The sequence below is a fragment of the Carassius auratus genome, chromosome 20 (genome assembly GCF_003368295.1).
Source record: "Carassius auratus strain Wakin chromosome 20, ASM336829v1, whole genome shotgun sequence".
Classification (NCBI taxonomy): Eukaryota; Metazoa; Chordata; class Actinopteri; order Cypriniformes; family Cyprinidae; genus Carassius; species Carassius auratus.
Window position 1 is genome coordinate 25,587,124 of NC_039262.1, and position 19,740 is coordinate 25,606,863.

The 19,740-nt window shown below is 38.4% G+C and overlaps 1 protein-coding gene across 1 annotated transcript in view; it reads right to left on the minus strand.

Annotated features, from left to right (window-relative positions):
* Nucleotides 1-1,505: 1,505 nt before the first annotated feature.
* The window catches only part of dse (dermatan sulfate epimerase), a 28,398-nt gene continuing 10,163 nt past the window's right edge, over nucleotides 1,506-19,740 (minus strand). Inside the window, exons 3-6 of the mRNA XM_026291627.1 lie at nucleotides 17,336-17,589; nucleotides 7,689-7,928; nucleotides 6,470-6,677; nucleotides 1,506-3,577 (exon numbers count right to left, since the gene is read on the minus strand). Coding sequence (XP_026147412.1) covers nucleotides 1,852-3,577; nucleotides 6,470-6,677; nucleotides 7,689-7,928; nucleotides 17,336-17,589 — 2,428 coding nt within the window. The 3' untranslated portion in view covers nucleotides 1,506-1,851. The remainder of the gene's footprint in view (nucleotides 3,578-6,469; nucleotides 6,678-7,688; nucleotides 7,929-17,335; nucleotides 17,590-19,740) is intronic.

Consider the following 19,740-nt stretch of genomic DNA (forward strand, 5'->3'; position numbering starts at 1 on the left):
TAGTGCAAAGTGGAGAGAGCAATGAAGAACAGTATTGTGTTGCAAAATTCTTCACATTATTCATGAGACGAAATGATTTCCATCAAACAACTGTACTGACAGATACAAGAGATCCAGATCAGCTTAGAAACAAAAACACCATCCAAATTCCTTCAAAAAATTATTTACTTTATTTTTTCTAGAAGACAAAACTTTCTAAATAATGTCCTTAATTTGTCTTTTTTTCCCTCTCTCTAATTAATTTTCTTGAGGCAAAATATTGAGACTCAAACCAACACTAAGGCTATCAAAATACTTTAAAGCTGAACATGAATATACAGAATATTATGGATATGGAAATCACATTTTTCAATATTCCCTAATAAAAGGATTGATTGAATGTATATTTTCCAAGTGGAAATGTAAATAAATCAACAAAATAACTTTTCTGTAGTTGCCTTTTAATAGAAGGGTACAAAACAACATCCAAAAAATATATATATACTTTGCTTCAACATATATACATTTTACACATTTTATGATGAAAGATAGTCCACGTTGTTATCAAGAGTGTATAGCTTGCAGTAGGTCTGGATAATAGCGTAGAGAGAGAGTCCCACTTTAATACGGAGCCCCAAACATGACATTCGCAAGAGAGTAAAAAAATAGATACTTTAATCAGGATCTAGAAATTTGTTCTCACAACTTTTGTTGCCATGTTTTGTTAATTTGTTGCCTCCTGTCAGTTAAACCGTGGCCATAATTGAACTAAAACGATGGAATATATTACTTCCAACATGCCAAAGCTTTAACAATATTTTCCCTCCACAAAATGAGTAATGTTGTGGAAGTGAATTCTTATTTTTTTCCCCTCTCTTATGTCACATGCAGGGCTCTATACACTTTTAAAAAGAAAGTTTCTTCACGATGCCATAGAACCACCATTTTATCTAAATGGTTCTACAAAGAACCTTCAACATCTGGAGAACCACAAAAGGTTCATGGCAGAAGAAAGTTCTTCAGATTATAAAACGGTAAGAAAGAGATGCTTTTTTAAAGAACCTTTGACTGAATGGTTCTTTGTGGAACTAAAAATGGTTCTTCGATGGCATCACTGTTAAAGCTGCGGTAGGTAACTTTTGACGCTCTAGCGGTTAATAAACAGAACTGCTAGCGTCTTGCGGAAGAACATCGTAGCCGGAGCTACTTCTCTCTGTTTATGTCTATGAAGAATCACAAAGGTACTGGGTTACTCCGCTTCGGTACCCCCGAAACAATCTATAATAGTCCGAATATAAACACTTATTATAGGTGTACCCTAGTGATTCAGGACAAGCTAAAAACACGGTTTGGAAAATGGATTCATGGTGTACTCGCTTATTATATACATTTTTCTACATTTTGAACACAAACAAAGTTACGGACCGCAGCTCTGATTGGTTGTTTCTTAACGGGAGCGATGTATTTCTGCAAATGGCAATAGGAGCACTGGGAGGAGCCAGAGGAGCTTGATTTTTTCACAGATTATCTGTCTCATATTCTACTGTCAGGACATAATGACAGGTTTAACAAATATGTAAAAAATATATATTTACAAAAGTTACCTACTGCAGCTTTAAGAACCTTTTAAGCCTTTATTTTTAAGAGTGTACTTCAAGACAAAGTTCATGTAAACTCTTTCAAAGCTCCACAAAAGCTTTTGATCTGAGGTGGGCTGGCTTCGCAACATCTCTTCCCAGACACCTAGGTAGCACCGACTCAAGCAAGCCAGCACTTGTACGCACTGCTGCTGCAAACAGGGATATTCTGCCGTAGAATTGGTGTCAAAACTTGCTGGAATGAGTCATTCTGAGCGTCCCACAGTGATGTTAGTCAGCACTGCGCCTGAGAGCAGGAGGAGTACAGACAGAGCAGGATGAAGCTGTCTATGAGGAGGACGCAGTACAGACAACGCTGCGTATGCAAGCTCTGCGCCCTCTGGAAGCGCGTCAACAGCACCGCCAGCAGGACGAAGAAAGTGGCTATGTTTAAAATCAGGAAAAGGCGAATGTACGAGGTGGCGTTAAACAGGTCGTCGCTCTCTGCCGTAGCCCCCAAGCGTACCTCTTTGAATTTCCGCCCCTTGACAAATCCCACTTTCCTGCCCTTTCTGAAATCAGTGTAATCGATGAACGCCCTGGAGTCGCCGTCGGCCTCCTCCGGAGCCTCCTCATAGACGCGCTTCATCGTCCTCTGCCTCTCCTTCTTCTCCCTCGCCTCGATCTGAGCGAAGATGTCTGGGAGGCTGTTGGAAGAGCTTGCCTTCTTGCCTCCCTTCCCTTGCTTCTTAGAAAGAGAAAACATCTTTTCCACAGTCCCCGGAGTCTTCCTCTTGTCCGAGGACTTCAGGAGGCGCTCTGCAGTTTTGTGGAAACTGTCCGTGTTGAGAACCCGTGAAAGGACGTGCCTCTCCAGCTGCTGGAAGACTGGTTTTACATGCTGCAGATTGTCCTCCACAACATTAACGTATTCCTCCACCTCCTCCAAGGGCTGCTCATTTGTCCCTGCTGTCCTTTCAAACACTACTTTCTTTTGGTCCATCAACACCATGGCCATAGGCTTGGAGGAAACCACGTCTGTGTACAGATAGACGGTGTAGGTGTGATCCCCGGTGACCAGATAGATGTCCAGTGTTTCCGAGTCTCCGTGCACGCTGAAACTCTGAACATCCACTCCGGATCCGAAGAAGATGTAGGCCACTCTGCTGAAAGGGTGCCTCAGTGGCAGAGTCACATTCACATAATTCGAACCATTGTAGGGGTATCCACGGGGGTAGCTCCTGTATCCCACTACTGCCTTTTCACTGCTGCCCGTATCGTCTAACCAGAACATCTTGGATGTTTCGTTTCCGTGCCTGATCAGAGCCCCGTGAACTCCATCGACTTGGGTTTCCTTAAAGGGAAAGTCAGTGTTGTGGAAGAAGGCGCTCATGCTGCGTGTCTCGCTGCCTAAATGCAGCTGGATGTGGTCGACCATCAGCAGCAGCTGAGGATGAAGCAGCAGTAAGTTCCTTTGAAAACTCTTGATCTTCAGCTCAGGGTTGTAAGCTCCTTGACCCTCCCCACGAATAAACACCATGCCCTGCCGCTCCAGAGCCGCCTCCACCCGCCCCTGGCAGTCTGCCGCTTGACCGTGCTTGTACTTCAGCCATTTAGAGTTACAAACCTCTGTAACTTGGCCTTCCCATGGTGCAAAGCAGCTCTCCGACACAGCAGGCCCGAACATGACGGCATTGTTGAGAGAGGTGTATTTGGGACCGTACAATGCCTCTGTGATAAACGGGACTCCATTTGGAGCAAAGGTAAAGGAGTTCTGGTCCGGGTGCTCGTGGCCCGCGTTAAAGTTCCTCCACCCTTTGATCCAGTCTTTGTATTTGTTTTGGTGAACCATGTCGAAAATAGCACGTCCCCCGAGCTTGCCCGACTTGAAGGACAGAAATGTGTGGTTTCTCCCAGCAGGCAGGGCACTTCCGTAGGTCACCACTCCCCAGTCTTCGAAATAATGGAGGTGCGACGCACCATAATCAGGAGGAGGGGTGGGCTGCAGACTGGCATCATACCTACACAGAGAGAGAAGCACACACAACAGTCAGTTAAGACACAATGGATAATCAGAAAATGGTTAGGTTTCAGTTTGACCATTTTAAATCAAGTGGCACATGCATGTCATTTCATTTCAATCTCAAACAAGTCAAGAACAAAAAATGTATCATCTCTAAATAAAAGTAAAATAACAGGTGCATTTGCTGTCAAACACTTTTTCTCAGGTTTGGTCTCTTTAAAAAAAATGTTATGTACATAGACTTATACATATACATACAAACATCTTACACATACACACATACGTGTGAGCATATTATTCTTGTTATGTACTGGTTTTCTTTTTATTTATTAAAAAACAACATGAAACATCTTGACCCTCTAGCACTTGTTCTATTTTTGCTATATTCGAAATCTATTCTATTTCTAACTCAATTTCTTTTTTTTTTTTTTTTATAAAAAATTACCCTCTAACACTATTGTTCTCTATTCTTTTTCCATTCTATCGACTCGTTTTCTTTTAATTTAATAATAACAAAAAGCATTGCTATGCGTATTACATTAGACAAACTGAGCACTCATATAATTGCTCCTTCACTGGTTTTGATTGCGTCTGTTGTCCTCATTTACAGTATTGTTCAAAATAATAGCAGTACAATGTGACTAACCAGAATAATCAAGGTTTTTAGTATATTTTTTTATTGCTACGTGGCAAACAAGTTACCAGTAGGTTCAGTAGATTCTCAGAAAACAAACAAGACCCAGCATTCATGATATGCACGCTCTTAAGGCTGTGCAATTGGGCAATTAGTTGAATTAGTTGAAAGGGGTGTGTTCAAAAAAATAGCAGTGTCTACCTTTGACTGTACAAACTCAAAACTATTTTGTACAAACATTTTTTTTTTTCTGGGATTTAGCAATCCTGTGAATCACTAAACTAATATTTAGTTGTATGACCACAGTTTTTTAAAACTGCTTGACATCTGTGTGGCATGGAGTCAACCAACTTGTGGCACCTCTCAGCTGTTATTCCACTCCATGATTCTTTAACAACATTCCACAATTCATTCACATTTCTTGGTTTTGCTTCAGAAACAGCATTTTTGATATCACCCCACAAGTTCTCAATTGGATTAAGGTCTGGAGATTGGGCTGGCCACTCCATAACATTAATTTTGTTGGTTTGGAACCAAGACTTTGCCCGTTTACTAGTGTGTTTTGGGTCATTGTCTTGTTGAAACAACCATTTCAAGGGCATGTCCTCTTCAGCATAGGGCAACATGACCTCTTCAAGTATTTTAACATATGCAAACTGATCCATGATCCCTGGTATGCGATAAATAGGCCCAACACCATAGTAGGAGAAACATGCCCATATCATGATGCTTGCACCTCCATGCTTCACTGTCTTCACTGTGTACTGTGGCTTGAATTCAGAGTTTGGGGGTCGTCTCACAAACTGCCTGTGGCCCTTGGACCCAAAAAGAACAATTTTACTCTCATCAGTCCACAAAATGTTCCTCCATTTCTCTTTAGGCCAGTTGATGTGTTCTTTGGCAAATTGTAACCTCTTCTGCACATGCCTTTTTTTTAACAGAGGGACTTTGCGGGGGATTCTTGAAAATAGATTAGCTTCACACAGACGTCTTCTAACTGTCACAGTACTTACAGGTAACTCCAGACTGTCTTTGATCATCCTGGAGGTGATCATTGGCTGAGCCTTTGCCATTCTGGTTATTCTTCTATCCATTTTGATGGTTGTCTTCCGTTTTTTTCCACGTCTCTCTGGTTTTGCTCTCCATTTTAAGGCATTGGAGATCATTTTAGTTGAACAGCCTATCATTTTTTGCACCTCTTTATAGGTTTTCCCCTCTCTAATCAACTTTTTAATCAAAGTACGCTGTTCTTCTGAACAATGTCTTGAACGACCCATTTTCCTCAGCTTTCAAATGCATGTTCAACAAGTGTTGGCTTCATCCTTAAATAGGGGCCACCTGATTCACACCTGTTTCTTCACAAAATTGATGACCTCAGTGATTGAATGCCACACTGCTATTTTTTTGAACACACCTCTTTCAACTAATTCAACTAATTGCCCAATTGCACAGCCTTAAGAGCGTGCATATCATGAATGCTGGGTCTCATTTGTTTTCTGAGAATCTACTGAACCTACTGGTAACTTGTTTGCCACGTAGCAATAAAAAAATATACGAAAAACCTTGATTATTCTGGTTAGTCACATTGTACTGCTATTATTTTGAACAATACTGTATAAGTTGCTTAGGACAAATGCGACAGCTAAATTAATAAATATACAAGTTTTTTTAACCCCGTGCAAACCATTCTCAGCAATATCAACAACATAACAGGTAGATAAAAGTATAATCAGAATATTTTTTTTTTTTAAATGACAAAAAACGAACAAAACAAAAAACAGTGCGTTCATATTAGCTATTTTTTTCTTGCAGGATAAAAAGGTCTATTTCTTCTCTTTTGTGAATCATGCAGCAGTAATGAAGCACAGCTCACACAGAAATCACTCTTAAATCAATGCTTCTAAAGAAAGTCAAATTACTTAAAAACAAAAATGTACAAGAAAAGGTTAAATTTTGCAACATTAGGCACGTTCCCATTACCCTTTAAACTGTGCAAAATTTAAATTGCAAATTGAAAATATGCTTAAAGTAAAAAGTTTCACAAAAATTCTCAAATATCGCAAAAAAAAGTTAACACTTGTACGAGGTGGTTTTTCAGGCAATGCGAAAAAGGAATTAGCAAACTGCAATGGAAATGTTTTGAGGGTTACATACACAGTATTCAAAACTAAAAGTTTGGGGGAAAAAAAGAAAATACAGGAAAAAAAATAGCTAAAAAGTTATAAGTTCCATGCTCAGGAAGCCAACAAATCTCACCAGAGGAACTCCGTGTGCAGCGTGCACCAGCGCTGACCCCTGCCAGCCTGTCCTGGGCCCTCCACTACCCGATTCTGTCTGATTACCTCAGCCAGCCAGTTCCCGCTGCCGTTCCGCATCACATACCGATCCAAAAACACCAGCTGACTCTCTGGCCCATAGAACCAGTTATAGTTGGAATCTGCGATAGCAACTGTTCTCTGAAAACCTGCAGGAGCAAGAAACACAGTGAAACATTCACAACCTAAGACGAGTGTGAAGATTAGGTCCACAGGAATAAGCTCTTTTTTGTTTCCCACAAACTGCACAACAAGTGTTTATTTCTCAGTCGGTGAGTAGAAGCTTGTTTGACTGCTGCAGAACTAAACACTTTTTAATTAAGGAGGTTGAGCGAAGATTAAAGGAAGAACAGCAGTTTACTGTGAAAAGGGATATTAAACCTAGCAACCACTAGAAAATATTTAGCCAGAATGAATCACTTGTGTAAAAGAAGATCAGCAGTAAGCGCTGTCTTTAGAGGGGTGCATTTAACTAATGAGAGTTTGATGTTAGTATTTTCACCAGTTTGTTTCCACAGAGAGTTTGCTACACTGCTAGCTACACTGAAAGTAAAGTACAAAAACGACTAAGAAGATGCCGTATAGTCCTAACAGTACTGCATCTGTGTGCATTACCAGAGGGGATAGAGTCTATTGTGACTGCAAACCCTCTCTGTCTCTTGATTTTTTGCTCAAGGTTTTGGTTTCCGCTACAATAATATGGCCTTTGGCAGGAGGTTGCAAACTGTCCAAACCTGACTCGTCTGTGTACACACACAAACAGCTTGATGGCTCTTAGTGCTTTGATGTGCACAGAGAGCAATTGTTGCGGTTACAATTCATGGTCTGAACTTTGGTTTGGTGCTGGCCGGGTTTACCTGGTTATGGTTTTAAGGTGAGACCAGGCAACTGATCTGTAAAAGGAGTTTATTAATGCACTAGGCCTGGCGTGTACAAAGCACTTTATTATCAAAATTATCTGCTAGTTACATTTTTAAAAGGAGAGGATCCTTGGAAATTAAAAAAAGGTCAAAAGATTTAAGCAACCAAAACATATTGTAGGTTTTGAAAACTGAAGTTGCATATAGTGTAACAAAATGAAATGTTAAAACCCTTGCAATATGACCCCTCTAAATGCTGTGCTTGTAATGATCACAGAATGAAGCAAAGCAAGGTCTTACCAGGCAACACGGTCCTGTAGAGAAATGCAAAGTGTTTGTGCAGCCAGGGGTGATTGAAGTGGCCGATATCAAAGTGTCTCTGTACCAAAAACATGTACTGAAAGAGTGAACGAGTGGTGTAAGTTCCATACGCTACACCCTCGTACAGAGACCCATCAGTCACATCTTGGAGAAGCACCATGGACTTTTCCATGATGGCCAGAGCCTGTTTAGTCCAGAGGTACGCTTCCTGGAGGTATCCTGAAATACAGAACAAAGTTGTAAAAACGGCAGCACAGAGATCAGAAGGCTCTTTTCATGAATATGGTGAACTTTGGGCAATATCTTTTAACAGTTCAATGTAGCTAAAAACTAACATTAAAAAAAAAAATTCTCTATTATATTCTCTACTGAACACTATTATTTTTTTTAGACGCAGCCCTAGTGAAAGTGAATTACAATTTAATAATTAATTTAAAAATTATTCATTGGTAATGTGCAGCTGAATTTTCAGCATCATTCCTCCAGTCTTCAGTGTCACATGATCTTCAGAAATCATCCTGAAAAACATTTCTCATGATTGGGATGAAAAGAGTGGTGTTGCTAAATATTTTTGTGGAAACCACAACATTTAATTGCTAGAGGTAGTTTATTTAAATAAACAGGACACAGGTGAAAATAATCAGAAGCAAAGAAACAGACAATGAACTAAATGATAGCTACAAGGAAACAAATAAACTAACTGAGGAACTAGGGAAACCACAACAGCATATGAATATACAGCAAATTTTCTAATAAAATACATTTTTTTCAACAAAAATGCCAGAGACTCAGGCCTGCCTAAAATGAAAATATCCAGATATGTCCATAATATTTGTTTATCCATATAACAAAAATTAAATTAAATTAAATTTATGCATTTAGCAGACACTTTTATCCAAAGCGACTTACAGTGCATTCAGGCTATCAATTTTTATGTTTTTATGTTTTAGGTTTATGTTTTTCAATCATGTGTTCCCAGGGAAACGAACCCCCAACGCTTGACAAAGCAATGCTCTACCACTTGAGCTACAGGAACACATAACTAAATTTAATTTCTTAAATGGTGAAAGGAAAATAGCACTCAATTTTTACACAAGTGCTGCTTTCTGCAATAAGCCTGGAATAAGTCGTTTTCTCATGTGCATGTACTGTAATTTATGTTTATGTACTGTTTTATAGCTCATTTCATCAGAGACATCATACAGAAACCAGAGATCCCTTAACCTCATCAAGTTACGTTTGATGGTATAAATGATGAATTGTACAAGTTATAATTATGTCCCTGGGAATCAGAAGACACAGACGCCAAAACTTGTTGCAAACCTCAGTAAACCTTTGCGAATTCCTGTACTAATTTGGACTTCCACCTCCTCTGCCTGCATGCTTGGGTGAGTATGAAAAGAACAAATATTTAGACCACAGCTCATCAGTTTATTGAGTAATCCTGTCACACCACACATTTCCTGGAACACACTATAGGTCCACCCACAAACAGCTATCTGAGTGATTCCTTAGACACACACACACACACACACACGCACACACACACCAAAGCCCTTTATTTTCTTCCATCTAAATATTTTCCTCATTTTCATTGCTTTTCAAGCTATATATGTTTTTTTATTATTATTGTTTTTCTACTACAGTCTTTTTCTGTTACATTTCACAAGAGTACATAGTATGTTCCAATATTAGTCATGTAATTTTGAGCTCAATGAAGGCTTGGTTGAGAACGTTATGTTTGGAGAGTCGTACCACCACATCACTTATGCTATTTTTGCTGTTTGTGTATTTGTGTACTGTGTACATTTGACTAAATGTGCATTATACAAGCAGAGTACACAGCTGTACCACACAGCACTGGACTTGATGTCTGGGACAGAAATGAGCTGTATGGTACAGCTGTGTACTCTGCTTGTATAATGCACATTTAGTCAAATGTACACAGTACAAAGTCATATTTTCAAAGTTATCACATATTCCAACATACATGTTACTCGAGTACTTATTATGGAATTGTTTCAGACAATTACAAAGTTATTTTAAATTAAATTAAATTGTATTGCATTTTGCATTTATATTAAATACAATTTCTTGAACTTCAGACTTTTAAACAGGACTTTATGGATGTAATTTCGGTCACACTTTAGTTTGGGGAACAATTCTCACCATTAATTAACTAACTAACAGCGATCACTTTTACCTCAGTAAACTCCTAATTTCTGCTTGTTAATAGTTAGTAAAACAGTTGTTGAGTTTAGGCATGAGGTCAAATGAAGAGATATAAATATGGTCCTGCAGTGTAAGGCAATAATCTGTGCTTTAAGTACTAGTAATCAACCAATAAGTTAGTACTATGCACGCTAACAAGCAACTAGTTAATAATTAGAATTGGTCCTTAAACTAAAGTGCTTCCATATTTATTGCTACTGTCTTTGGAATACATCATTACTGGAAATGTCACTTCTATTGAAATTTAAATATTAAATGTCATATAACACGGTACAGTTAAAATTCAATAAAATACTAAGTAATCACATACTCAAAAGTGCACAGTAATTTCAAAGGGGTGTCTTCTTAAGAGATGTAAAGGTCTCAGTAGATCAGGTGAAGGTTGGAAGCTCATCCCACCACAGAGGAAATGTGAGCGCATACTGGAAAGTCACTTTGTACCTTGTTGTGATGAAACCTTCAGACGGTGCTGGAATATAGACGCATGGGACAGAGCTGAGGTAGGACAGTGCTGTTCTAGTGGTGGTTCTCATGGCCAAAATTAGAGCCTTGAGTCTGGTATAGGGAGCTACAGATGAAGCGAGACCAAAACAGTGTGATGTGGGCTGTTTCTGGTTGACTGGAGATCAGATGTGCCATGTAATAAAGTGTGAAACTGCAAAATCAGGCAGTCTTCATGAAGTGCCAAGTGAAATGTAAGTGGGAAATAAAGAAATACACACAAGTTCCTGACTGTCCTGACCTAAAAGATGTTGAAATGAAGCGTTGGTTGGGATTACTGCTCTGCATACACAAGCCACAAGGTTGCGCTTAAAGGGTTAGTTCACCCAAAAAAATGAATACTCTGAGGCAGCATTTACTCGCCCTCATTTCGATCCACAACCATAAGACTTCCCTTTAACTTCAGAACACAAATTAAGAAATTTTGTCCATCCATTGAGAATCCATGCAACCAAAACTGATGCATCAAAAAGTCTAATAAGTAATTCATACTTTGTCGATTGATACTTTTTGCTGAATCAAAGTTTTGTTTGGATAGAATTTTTAATAAATGAAAGGAAGTCTTAAGGGTTTTTAAAACGACATGAGGGCGAGTTAGAATTTGGTTGAATAAAACTTTTAGTGGGTGTTCCTTAACCAAGGCTCTCCACAAACCCACATCATTTACGGCATATCAATGCTGTTAGTTTATATAGAATCTTCTGCTTTGAAATGGAGCTGGGAATAGTGGGAAGAGTGGGGTAAGAAGGAGCTCCAGATATTTGGACAGATATGAGAGAAGTGGATTCAAAAGGAAAAAGAACGGCAGGACATACTTTCAGGGCCAAAAACTACAGATTATGTTATGAATAGCTGCAGGGGAGGAATATAGACAGAGAGAGAAACACAAAAGAGCAAGAGAGAGAGGGGAAAATATCTGTTCTGAAATACTGGAGTCATGTGGAGAACTGCTTCACTGGAGAAATAATTACAGAGGCTTAAGTTCAGCTCTGCAGAATGACCCTGAGCAGCCTTAAATTCCAGGCAGGAATTCTGATCTTCATAATGTGTGTGTTTGGGGGGGCACTGAAATCTCTCCAAAAACCATGTGTCAGTTCAAGTGGGAGTAACAGAGTGTGCACAGATTCAGTTCTGAAACTGAGAATAACTGTTCCGATTGGTATTAAAAGAAAGGTCTGTTACGTGCTGTTAAAGGAGTTTTCTGGGTTTAATAAAAGGTCATGTGGAATATTGTCAATTATTGGCCCTACAGCCCTAAAATATATTCATACTGTTTTTCTTTTTTCAACAATATCTTTATTTATTTTCAAACAAACTGACATATACATATAGCCATTGGGACTCATACTCTTGCCCCAAACCACGCAGAACCCTGTCCATCAAACAAGTGAAGTGACATTCAGCCAAGTATGGTGACCCATACTCAGAATTTGTGCTCTGCATTTAACCCATCCGAAAATGCACACACACAGAGCAGTGAACACACACACACTGTGAGCACACACCCGGAGCAGTGGGCAGCCATTTATGCTGCGGCGCCCGGGGAGCAGTTGGGGGTTCGATGCCTTGCTCAAGGGCACCTCAGTCGTGGTATTGAAGGTGGAGAGAGAACTGTTCATGCACTCCCCCCACCCACAATTCCTGCCGGCCCGAGACTCGAACTCACAACCCTTCGATTGGGAGTCCAACCCTCTAACCATTAGGCCACGACTTCCCCTTCTCAGACAAGTCTTTATTAGCAAGGAAATTATTAAAGAGGTCCCAGATATTATCAAAAATTGTTTGCCTTCCCCTGATTGCATACGTGATCTTTTCTAAGGGCAGTGATGTTAATTCTGAAAGCCATCTACCTATCCTTGGTCTGTCCACCTCTTACCAAGCAATTGCAATTACTCTTTTGGCCAACAACAGACCGATATCTAAAAATAATCTATGCTTCTTCCTTATGTTAGTTAGCTGGGTAGATACCCAGCAGAAACATTTTTGGTTCTAAATGTAATTTTATCTCTAATATTTCCCCAATACACTGTTTCACTTCTCCCCAGAAATACTTTTTTTGAGAACACTGCAACAAACAATGGAAGATTGTGTCCTTTTCCTTGTCACATTTTATGCAACATCTGGTATGTCATTATTGAATTTGTTAAGTTTATCTGGGGTCATATATGAACGCATTAACCAGTTGCACTGCAGGAGTTTCAAACGTGAGTTCACTGTTTGTATTTGTGCTTGGTACACAACCCCACTCCCACTCCTCAACTGAGATATTCTCCTGTAGGTCCTCTCTCCAGGACTCAAGTTTACCTACTGACGTTTCTGAAGATTCACCAACCACTTCATTATATATTTTGAAAATTAAACCCCTTCTCTGGCAATCTCTCACCATCATTTCTTCGAGCTTTGATAGACTAGGAATGGACAGGGACTGCTTTTGTTGAGTTCTAATAAAATCTCTCAGTTGCAAATATCTAAAGAACTGACTGCGAGCTATGTCGTGCTTGACAACAATTTCATCAAAAGACATCAGATGTGTATCATCAGTATTTTTAGCCATAGGATTCTTTGTGTTATTTTTGAGTTTCTTAGACTTAGCTGAGTACAGGTAAATGGGCAAAGGCAGCTTCACCTTCCATTTCTCTCCACAGCGGCACATTCTCCTCAGAGAAGTAGAACATCGTTGTTCTCAGTTGTGCTGCCCAGTAGTACCAAAGTAGGTTTGGGCATTTAAGCCCTCCTCTATCATACAGCAAGTACAACAATGATAGGCGCTGCCTGGGGCATCTATTGTTCCATAGAAACTTGATGAAAAGTGTCTTCAGCTGCGAAAATAAATTGCTTGGCGGTGGCAGAGCCACATTTTTTAACTAATACAACAGTTTAGGAAGTACATTCATTTTGAGAGTATAAATTTTCCCCATTAACGACACTGGTAGAGCGGCCCATCTATCTAAAGAAATTGAGATCCCTTGCATAACTGGTCTATAGTTAATTTCTATGATATTGTTAAGCAGTGGAACAATTTGAATGTCTAGATAAGAGAAGCAATTGACAACTTTAAATCATGCAACTACATTAGTTGGATTTTCCCTGTCTACTTGGTTTAGTAACATAATGGATGTTTTAGACTTATTAATCTTATATCCTGAGATCTCACCAAACTTCCTAATCAGATCTAGCCGGGATGGATTTGTTGGTATTTTTGAGAAAAACAATTATGTCATCTGCATATAAAGCTAAACGATGCTCCATCTGTCCTATGGATATTCCAGAAATGCTGTCATGTGACCTCACTGCAATTGCCAAAGGTTCAATTGCCATAATGAACAACAATGGAGAGAAAGGGTCCCCATGTCTACACCCTTGCTTTATTTTTATACTTTGAGGTATTACTGTTAGTCAAAATTTGTGCATATGGCTCCTTATCCAATTCTTATCCAATCTTATCCAATTACAAAACATCTAATAACACTAACCTTACCCTCCCATGCTACCATAATTGAACATTATAAACTTTCTTTCATAAACCTAATTTTACCATAAATCAAATCAAATTTCACTCTCTGAAGGCACTATATTATTCTAAGAGAATCCGAACACAAATGAAGTACAGTAGTATCCCAATCCCAATTATTATAAAGTGAATGCAGTGGCAATTGCCAAAGATACATTTTGCCTATTAACTATTGTTTATAAAGAGTAAAATAAAAAAATAAATAAAAGTATTAGTTTTAAAGTGTGTATATATATATATATATATATATATATATATATATATATATATATATATATATATAGATAGATAGATAGATAGATAGATAGATAGAAAAAATAAATAAAAAAAATATATAAAAAAAAAAAAGGGGGACAAACCTAAAGAGCTTAGACTCGGAGAAAGGAGAGTGACATATCTTTAACAGTTACAATAAACTCTGAGAAGAAGCCTTGAACGTACTATAATCGGCTCAATCTTGTAAACTGTTTGTAAATCGCTTTGTAAACAGCTCCAAGTCATTTTCTAATAATTCAGTCCAGTCCCTCTTCTGACCTGATCCGTTTGATGAAGTCCTCTGCCTCAACACGGTTGTTAAAGAGGTGCGGCCATTCTTTATAAATCACTAGTAGTCGGGCAGGAGGGATGATGGCGTATCGGAGCCCCATTAGACGGAGCTGCTGTCTCGCCTCGTCAAACATCTTTTGCTTCTTGTGGACACCGGCCGCCACTTCTTGGTAAAATCTCACTGTATGGTTCTTGTAACGTACTTCTCTTTTTTGTCTTGGCTGCTCTCGTCACCAGTTCAGTTCAGAATCTTCATTATCAGTGTTGGGGGTGAGGGGTTATTGTGTGCTCCTGGCCCGATTCTCTGAGCCTTCTCCTCCGTTAGTTTTGTACGCCCCAGTTCCAGCGCTTCCGGTAGCCAGTTCTCCAAAAAGGCACACGCATCGTCACCCTCCGCTCCCTCAGGAAAAATAGACCAGGCTCAAATTGGAGCACCTTGATCTTGTCTCCAGGTCCAGTAGTTTTTCCTCCTTGTCCTTGTTTTTGTTTTTTTTTGTTTGGTGCGTGGCGATATTATCTTCAGTTGTTGAAATCCTTGTTTCTGCTTCCGTGACTCGTTCTTCACAGTCAGTGATGTCTTTCCTGACACTTTCAATAGCAGACAATATGGCATCAAACTTGTTGGAAAACTCAGTTTTCATGTCATTAATAGCAGTCAGAATGGTAGCTGCCATATGATCAGACTCTCCCTCCACTGTATCATTGCTTCTGTCCGACGATTTATCCTCAGGAGTCAAGCTAGCATTAGCCTCATCGGAATCCATGGCTTCGAAGTTAGCCAAGGTTTTCTTACTAGAGTTAGCCGTCGTAAACTCCGACAATTAAGCTTGAAGAGTTTTATTTCTCCCCTGACCAACTTTCTTCTGTGACAACGGCATCACCCTAAGCTTATCTATCCAAATAGAGGTATTATACCCGTTCAAGTCCAATATTAATTAAGGAATTAGCAAACAGGGTAGGAGAGCAGGTTAACACGCGTTCACTCGGCTATATATACATTTTATTTTTTTCACAAGACTTAAGCAGAGATTATGAAACTACTGCTATCAGCCCATAGGAGTTAGAGGAGAACAGGGCAACATGAGCTACTTTAATGATTTTACTGCAAAATAAGTTAATAATAAAAATAAAATAGTGTATTTGTTTCAAATAATAGTTACTATATATTTCAGGGTGTTGTATCCATGAAAATTAAAACAAGTTAGTCAATTAATATGATCTTTCTAAAAGAAAGTTTGTTGTATAATACATATTTTCCTAAGTCAGGGTTAAATGCGGATAAAAATAACACTAAATCAGACAAATTCAAGAGAATTTTGAATGTAATAATCCCATTGATTTAGGTCAAAATTACGTTGTGTTGTTCAATTTGTCACCTAAACGGGTCCAGTAAAGACTACTGTGATCTTTGTGGGTCAGCAACAAAGAATCTATGAATAAATTATTTTGTGTGTGTGTTTTATATTATAACATATATCTACAGTATATAGATATATCGATAAAGAGTTCATTTGCAAAAAAAAAAAGGATAACTCTGTTTTTAAAAAGGTTAAAAAATCTTTTTTATTATTATCCTGCATTCAAATTAATATAAAATCAAACTGCAATTTGGTTGTTTTAATTACAAAAAAAGAAAAAAAAGAAAAAAAGCTGACAATGAAATGCAATAAAAACCTATCACCATTAAAAAAAAGGATTTAGGAAGATAAAGTTGCGCTTTAGTTGAGATTTGAGAGTTTAGGAAGAACTACTTTTCTTCAATTTATGGTCACTTGAATACTTTTGTTATCTACAGGTGCATTAAAAATTTTTTAAATATCATGGAAAATGTATTTTTTGTAATTTAATTAAAAAAAGCAAACTTTCTTATATTCTAGAGTCATTGCAAACTAACTGAAATATTTCAAGGTTTTTTAATTTTATTTAATTCTGATGGTTTCAATTTTTAGCTTATGAAAAAGTAAATGTCAGTATCTAAAAAATTTGAATATTCCATTTTGAGCTTGATTAGTTTGATTAATTTTGAGTATAAATACTGGGTACCTCATGGGCTAGTTTAGAACATTCAACCACAATTATGGGAAAGACTACTGACTTGACAGTTTTACAGAAGACAATCATCAACATCCTCCACAAGGAGGGTGAACCACAGAAGGCGTTGATGAAAGGCCTGGCTATTCACAGAGTGCTGTATCAAAATATATTTACAGAAAGTTGACTGGAAGGAAAAAGGGTGGTAGGAAAAGGTGCAAAAGCAACAGGGATGACCACAGACATGGGAAAATTGTCTGGAAAAGTCGGTTCAATGCCTCAGCAGTGCCACAGGCATGTCACACCACATTGAAGAAGTAATTTGTGCAAAAAGGAGCCCCAACCAAGTATTGAGTGCATAGTTAAACCTGCTTTGGAGATCTTGAACATTTCTGTTTTTGTGAAAAATCTTTTATCTTTTATGTGAAAAATCAACAAATATCTTTGATGCCGAATTTGTACAAATTTCCTTAGCTGTAAGTCATAACCATCAGAATTCGATACCCAGCCCTAACTAGAATAAGAAAATTTGCCTTTTTGAATAAAATTACAAGAAATAAAATAAATTTTCCATGATATTCTATTTTTTTTTAGATGCACCTGTAGAAATATAGGGTGGTTCATTTTATCAGCTGGCTCATCTTACCCCTTTCTGCCCTACCTAAACACGAAAAAAGTGTGTCTAGGGTGTCACCATGATGTCACTTGTCTTGAAAGGCACCTTGATGGAGCTTCACACATACAGGTATGCAGATGCTTTTACACTGCCTGGACATAAAATACTCTGAAGGATTGCCAGACTCACCCTGGTTCATGACCACGAGGCTGCCGGTCAGAAGAGCAACACAGTTTGTGGGTTGATGGTTGTGGAGGTACTGGAATCCCCAGCCGCGGTGGTAAGATTTCTCATACATGTATCGTGAAGCATTCCCAATCACCTGCAGGAAGCGCTCCTGCTGAACTTTACTGAGGTACTCGTGCAGGAAGTCATAAGCTGTAGCAAAGCCCACCAGAGAGTGAGCAATGGGAACCTCATCCCACGGAGCATCTTTCACCATCCTGAAACAAAACAGCTGCCTTTAAAACTCGGAAACACTTACTCTCACAAGCAAAGCAAACAGTGTTTTCTTACTCGGACAAATACATTTTTTCAGCTCTTTTTGTTTAGAGAGAGAGCTATAAAAGAGCTAGAAGTAAGCCTCTGGATGGCTTTTGGGAGGAAAGCTGCTCTAGTCTGCTAACTAAACATATATTTGTATTGGCAGTCATAGAGATCACAAAGTTCCAGTTATGTGAAGTGACCAAAAAAAAAAAATGTTGCTGATATTAATTACAGAAGCTATGTATAAAAACTCTCTGCTGACTAGAACCTGAATTTAAGTTTTTGTTGAGAAAAATGCATATAGAATAAAGAATAAGGTCAGATTAATTAAATGTGACCCTGGACCACAAAACCAGTCTTAAGTGGCGATTTTTCAGAATTGGGATCTTTACATCTGAAAGCAAAATAAATAAGCTTTCCATTGATGTATGGTTAATTAGGATCGGACAATATTTGAACGAGATACAACTATTTGACAATCTGGAATCTGAGGATGCAGAAAAAACAAACAACAAAACTTTGAGTTTGTCCAAATGAATTCTTAGCGTTTTACTAATCAATATGTTTTGATATATTTACAGTAGGAAATGTACAAAATATATTAATGGAACATGACCTTTACTTAACATCCCAATGATTTTTGGCATAAAAGAAAAATCTATAATTGTGACCCATACAAAATGTACCCCAGCGACTTAAAACTGGTTTAGGGGTCAATTTCACGACAATAGACATGAAATATGGCTTGGGATGCAAATGTTACCGTTTTATCACTGTAGTATCTTTAATAGCATTGCAAATTGCTTTTAATAAGAGCTGATTCATATTAATACCTAGATAAACAATGTCCATATAGATTCATGTGTTATATTTGAGCATTTGAGAGACAAGTGAAGTGGGTTTCAAGTCAAGTCAATTCACCTTTATTTATATAGCACTTTAAACAAAATACATGGCGTCAAAGCAACTGAACAACATTCATTAGGAACACAGTGTGTCAATAATGCAAAATGACAGTTAAAGGCAGTTCATCATTGAATTTCAATTGCATTGATTTCATTTGCAATTCAAAGGACAGTAGTATTACGATCTAGAAGTGAAATTGCTTACAAACCTGCATGGGCTGTTTTTCTTGGTAAGAAAAGAAGTGTAAGCTAAATGTTGATATTTAAGCTTCCAAAGAGCAGTGGATGCTGTAGATCTGAATCTATACCTACACTCTGGAGTGGGGACAATAATGACAACAATGTTATGAGTACCAGAAGCTGGAGGTTTGTGTTAGGCTGGTCCTGGTTGGCCACTACATGCTGGCGGCAGTGTAAATGAGAGAGCAGAACCGCAGCAGTTAACCCAACCATCAACATCTGAACACACTGGAGTAGAGAAGGAAAAACTGGCACTATGAACGTTTAGGACTTGAAAATATGTTTAAGAGCTGTGCACACATGAGAACTAAAAACCTCTCTAACATAACTCCAAATATGCAAGCAACAAAGACCCTGTCATATGCATATAACTGCGGTTCCCCGAATGATGGAATGTGGTGCTGCTTCAGTGGCCAGTGTGGGAGCTCTGCCCAAAAGTGAATCATTCCACAGAATCGTCCCAACTGTGAGACATAAAGACCGTTGTGTTTCTGAATAAATCGGATGAATAGATGATTCATTGCCATGACTCTAGACAGTCTCTTGCCCCCACATATTCAAGGACAGGAGCGAACTTGTATAATTATAAAAAACAAACGCCATCCATAACTGTTCACAAGTGTTTAAGACAACTGAAGATGCACCCCAAAGTAGCTGGAGCAATCTTGTAAATTCCTGTTATTCAAGAGGTAGAGGTCACAAACTTTCCGAAAAAGAACGAATGTGTCGGAATAAAATGATGACAGTGGAATCTGGGTCAATGTGATTCGCAGTTCAGTGAACAAAGAACATCCATTGGCTAATTTCTGTGTTGGTTATTGAATACATGCAAACCAGATTTTGTGAGGACAGTGATTAAGACTTTGATAAATTTGATGGGCAACATTCATCAGAGGGTTATCACAACACTGTAAAAAGTGATTCTCCATATTTACTCAATAAAATTGTGACAACAGATTACAA